We start from the raw sequence: 5846 nt of genomic DNA, 5'->3' as shown, positions 1-5846 counted from the left end.
GACCTGGAGTGAGTGAAGGACCCGCCGCCAAAGACCACAACGACTGCCGGGTGAGTAAAAATTAAAAAGTTAGGCGCTCTTCTTTAGGGCGCGGGGCCCTCTTAGGCACAGGCCCAATTCGGGGGAATCGGCCTAAATCCGGCACTGACAACTTCGGTGTTGAATCCACTTTCCCTAAGTCTGTGTCTACACTACAGAGTTAAGTTGAGGCTAGTTACACTGCAATAATTGCATCCCTTGTGTACGTTCACACGCTGCTCCCTGTGTTGGCAGAGCAGGTCCACAGTGGGTTCTCTAGCAAAGACAGAGAGAGCAGTGCACCATGGGTAGTTATCCCACTGTGCAACTCACCCCCTGCTGCTGCTGGGAACTGTGGGAATGGGGAATGGATCGCAGTGCACCATGGGTAACTATCCCACTGCAACTCACCCCCTGCTGCTGCTGGGAATTGTGGGAATGGGGAATGGATCGCAGGGCATCATGGGTACAGGCTTAGAGTTTTTTCTCTCCCATCTGTCCATGGGCTTCTGTCTATGTTTTGTGACGTTTTTCCACAACCCCTGTAAATTGGGCACCCGCCATCTCTGCCTGAACTCCTGGCTGCAGCCCCGCTCTGCAGTCCGGGGATAAGGGCTATGAACACAGGGGCTGATCACGCTGTATTTCATGAGCTGCGAATGTGACCAGGACTGATTGTATCAGCGTCCCCGCACCCCCCCCCCCCCACACACTCTCTGTCCCTGGCACAGCAACACGTGGGAGCAGAACTGCGGGGGGAACTGGTGCGTGGCCCCACGGGGGAAATGCAGCATCTAAGTTTAGGTGCTCGCCTACAGAAGAACTGCTTGGGGAGGGGGGCACGCGGGGAGGAAAACTGCTGCCCCCTATTGCACAGAATGAGACACACGCAGGCAAACAGACAGAAACACGAGTCCTGAGTCATTTCTGTGTAACTGTGTTGCCATGAATCTTTCTCTGCCTGTTACTATAATAAATGTAATGTAACAAATGTCACATTTCTCAGTAGCTTTGCAAAGCTTCCTGTAGCAGCGGAAAGGTAAATGGTGTCTATTGAATGGGTGGCAGCTGGAGGCATTTTAAAAGCTATTAGTGTGCAGTTTGTTCATATTCGGTCAACTGTGTATGTCTGAAGGGCTCAGCTCTCCCCGCTTCTCCGGCCTCACTCGGCTGCTTAGAACCAGCTTCCCCTTTTTGTGCCAGTCCCGCTTTGCTCTGAGTCACTGTGTGTCTGGCGCAGTAATAGGTGCCGGTGTCTGCAGCTGTCAGCGAGCGGAGCTGCAGGGAGAACTGGTTCTTGGCGGTGTCTCCAGAGATGGTGATTCGGCCCTGGAGAGACGGGGCGTAGTTTGTACCCCCGCCACTATACATGTACACGTACCCCATCCACTCCAGCCCTTTCCCCGGGGGCTGCTTGATCCAGTTCCAGACGTAGCTGCTGTCAGTGATGGAGACCCCGGAGACAGCGCAGGTCAGTGCGAGGGTCTCTCCAGGCTTCACCGTTCCCAGGCCCGACTGGACCAGCTGCACCTGAGAGAGGACACCTGGGGAAAGGAAACAAAGTGAGGAAAGTATTACCACCGAACAAATCTAGGGTTCTGCCCCTAATTCCCCTGCTCCCCATAGACACTTACAGGTGGGGACGGAGAACAGGGAAAGGAAAAGCCACAGAGATTTCATTCTCATTTTCATGCAATGAGAGAAACTCTCCAGTGGGCTGGACAGGGCAGTTCTGTGTCTGGGGAGAGACTGAAGCTCACAGAACCAGAAGTTTGTATTTAAACAGCAGCCCCCGGGGAGGGATTTGCATGTGGGTTGCACCCAGTGGATATAAGGCGACAGGGAGACGTCTAGGTAAGGAGGATTGTCTGGTGGAGTCAACAGAAACACGTCTGCAGCACGTCTGGGCTGGGATGGAGAGGTCACTAAACTGTTCATCTTTCCATGTCTGCTGTGCTGTTACATTAACTTATTTCTGTTTCACATAATTCCCGTGGCATGTCGGATTATGCCGATAGACATTTTCACTGAATTTGTGTATCACAACAGAACTTTGGGGCAGTGTATTGTGGGACATTAGACAGACGTTGCTCTGGTAGGGCATGCGGCAGAGAGAAATTACCTAAAGTCTGTTTTCTTTAATACAACATTGTATGTATTGTGTTCATATTCTATTCACTTTGGGTGAGTCTACAAGGGAGTGTGTGTGTGTGGGGGTGTGTGTGTGTGTGTGTGTGTGTGAAAGACAGAGAGAGAGAAACAAGAGAGAAGATTTTTGTTTTTGGTATCTGTTGTTCATATTCGATTTACTGCATCAGTGTGTGTGTGTCTGTGTGCGCGCGCGCGCAGGGGTATCACTGTGTATGACCTTGTGTTCATGTGACACGTGTCTGTCACAGCCAGGATCCAACGCTACATCTAAAACTGGTCTCTTTGCACTGCGTAGAATCCTCTGGCCCCCTTTTTTGGTAGTTAGATCATTAAATAACGTTAAAAATCTGGTCCTAAGGAGGAATCAGACACATCACAGATCAGTGTGAAGTTCTCCCCATGAGAACATAAGAACAGCCTCATCGAGTCAGACCAAAGGTTCATCAAGCCCAGTGTCCCGTCTGCAGACAGTGGCCAATGCCAGGTGCTTCAAAGGGAATGAACAGAGCAGGCAACCACTGAGTGATCCATCCCCCATTGTCCAGTCCCAGCTTCTAGCAGTCAGAGCATGGGGTCGCATCCCTGCCCACCTTGGCTAGTAGCCCTTCATAGACCTGTGCTCCATGAACTTATCTATTTCTTTCTTGAACTTTGTTAGAGTTTTGGCCCTCACAGGATCCCTTGGCAACGAATTCCACGGGCTCATCGTGCCAGTTGTGAGAGCAAGTGCTTCATAAGAATGTAAGAATGGCCACACTGTGTCATACCAACGGTCCATCTGATTCTAGCTCACGTGGAATTATAAATCCAGGCTAAAATCTTCATTGAGAGTCAGGTGAGCCTGAAACCTGATGTGTCAGTTCAGAGGTTGGAGTAGAGATTGTGGGGCCGGTTTGAGGTTATTTCACCAAGTGATTCCTCACATACACCCCTGCCCAGGGCTGGCACTTCCATTTAGGCGACCTAGGGCACCTGGATTTGTGGGGGTGGCATTTTGCCGGGAGGGCGGTAGCTGGCTCCAGTGGACCTCCCACAGGCACGTCTGCGGGAGGTCCACCAGAGCCGCAGGACCGGCGAGCGCCAGAGCGCCCCCCGCGGCGTGGCGCCTTGCTTGGGGCGGCGAAATGGCTAGAGCGGGTCCTGTGCCTAGGGCGCCAAAAACCCTGGCGCCGCTCCTGCCCCTGCCCCCCTGTCCCAAAATCAGTCATCTCTAACTCTGCCCTTAAACATCTCTGACCCCTTCAAAGTCACACAAACCCTCTTACCAATGTGTTGCTATGGAAAAGAGGAGGCCAGAACTCTCCAGAAACTCACTTCCTTGTCCTTGGAAATATAAGGGTGAGTTTTCAAAAGGTGCCTAAGGGATCTGTGCTCCAAGTTCCCTGTGACCCCTTAATCTACCTACTTACAAATATATTCACAGATGTCCCTGGTCTCTTACATTGCATATTGCCTTTCCAGCTGGGAATGTGCATTGTTTTCCAGCAAGAGGAGTAGTCTCTCTCTCTTCGGTTTTATAGGTATTATTTTTCCAGCAATGAAAACACCACTCATCCCACTACCCAGGGACAGACCCACGTGAGTCTCTCCGATCCTCTTATTCCTCTCCTTGAAACGGCTCAGCTGCAATATCACAGGAATTTCTTGGAACCACAGACACTAACGACATCCCATCAACATCGCTGATTGACAGTTAGGCGTTGACAATTCTATATAGCAAAGAAAGAACCCATAGATAGAGATAAGTGTGATACACATCCCTGCCCTGAGTGACACTGGTAGAGACGGGGCGTACGGGGATAGATAGATGGATCATGGGGTGCATGGGGATAGAGAGAGAGACAGATAGACAGACAGAAGGCACTCCAGAGAGGTGTGATGGGTCCCTGGCGAACAAGGAAGAATACTAATGGAAGTTGTGAGGCATTAAATGCCCTGCATGTCTGCATGGAAACCGCATCCCCTTTTCTACCAGTCCCTGCTGTGCTCTGTGTCACTGTGTGTGTCTCTGGGCGCAGTAACACGAGGCGGTATCTGCGGCTGTCAGGGAGCGGGGCTGCAGGGAGACCTGGTTTTTGGAGGACTCCGCAGAGATGGGGACTCGGCCCGGGAGAGACGGGGCAGAGCTTGCCCTCCCGTTGCTATACACTAACATAGGGGGTTCATACACATATCGCACCCGCTCCAGCCCTGCCCCGGGGGGCTGCCGGTGCCAGCGCCAGCCGTAACTACGGTCAGCGATGGAGAAGCCAAGACAGCGCAGGTCAGCGTGAGGGTCTCTCTGGGCTTCGCCGCTCCTCGGAAACTCCCCAGTGGGCAGGACCGGGCAGTTCTGTGTCTGGGGAGAGACTGAGGCTCCTACAACCAGGGGTTTGTATTTCACCAGGAACCCCCCGGGGCAGGGTTTGCATGATGCGGGTTTCAATCAGGGGGATGGAGATGAAGGGAGCAGGACGGGCTCTGGTTGGATGGAGACGTGCCTGCATCTGACGCTGCGAGAGGCAGAATCCAGATCTCTGCACGTTCCCCCGGGGAGTGTGGGTGAGACAGGGCGGCGCTCCGAGGGCCTCACCCAGAGACCATCGCTGCCTTCACTGCCAGGGGGTTCGGAGCTGGCCCCAAAGGCTTCCCTCGTGTAGTGAAACCCGGCATGGGAGGGAGCCACAGCGCCCCGGGGTATAAAGCAGGGTCAGGGTGGGAGCCCATCTCCCCCTCCCCCGGCTCGCTGGGTATTTTTCCACGCAGCACGAAAGGAGACACTGGAATTGCAGGGGCGGATCTGACCGGAGCCCAGCTGTCTTTGGCCGCGGCCGGTGACAGACGCTTCAGGGGATGGTGCCAGGCTGCCCCCCTAGTGGGATCCTGTGGAATATCCCGCTCAGAGGGGAAGTTTCTTCCTAAACCCCTGAGTTACCCGTCGGTTCGCGCTCCGAGGAGGCCTTTGAACCGGTTGACTCATAGAAAGTGTCAAAAATGGCCTCAGTTCACCCCAACGTCATCAACCTGGAGAGAATTCCTACTGGTGTGTCCCTGTGGGTACCAGGGAACATCCTGTATAGCTGGGGGAGGTGGTGGGTGATATGGGAACATGGAAAAGGAGGTTTCTACATTGCGAAGCTGTCGACAAAACTTTTGTCTTTCAGGGGTACTTAAAAAAGCCCCCCTCCCCCCACGAAAGACAAAAGTTTTGCTGGTGCAAGTGGCAGTGTGAAAGCAGCTTTGATGGCAGGAGTGCAGACAAAGCTAACGTCGCTCACGTGCAAGGCCAGCGCTTCCATTTAGGCGACCTAGGGTGCCAGGATTTCAGGGGGTGGCATTTTGCCACCCTTGGCGGCAATTCAGTGGTGGGGGTGCCTTTCGCGCTCCAGGTCTTCAGCGGCAATTCGGCAGCGGGTCCTTCACTCACTCCGGGACCCACCGCCGAAGTGCCCCGAAAACCGGGAGCACGGAAGGACTCCCCCTGCCGCAGAATTGCCGCCAATGACCGGGAGTGCGGAAGGACCCCCACCTAGGGCACCAAAAACCCTGGCGCCGCTCCTGCTCACGTGGATGGAAGTATTTTGTCAGCAAAAGTGCTGACAAAGTACCCACAAAGAGTGTCGCTAAAAGCTGCATGGTGTAGACAAGCTTGAATGGGCCAGATCTGAAAAGGTATTGTACGCTTAATGTGTATTCCC

General features: G+C 53.5%; 1 gene segment (V, D, J or C); it reads right to left on the bottom strand.

The window, feature by feature from the left end:
- Positions 1 to 1074: 1074 nt before the first annotated feature.
- On the bottom strand, positions 1075 to 1747 carry LOC120380441. The segment is given in 2 exon segments: positions 1075 to 1562; positions 1653 to 1747. Coding segments are annotated over 2 exon segments (513 nt in total).
- Between the last annotated feature and the right edge of the window lie 4099 nt (positions 1748 to 5846).

Source organism: Mauremys reevesii, linkage group 13 (genome assembly GCF_016161935.1).
Source record: "Mauremys reevesii isolate NIE-2019 linkage group 13, ASM1616193v1, whole genome shotgun sequence".
Lineage (NCBI taxonomy): Eukaryota > Metazoa > Chordata > Testudines > Geoemydidae > Mauremys > Mauremys reevesii.
This window is presented reverse-complemented; position numbering and strand designations above follow the sequence as displayed.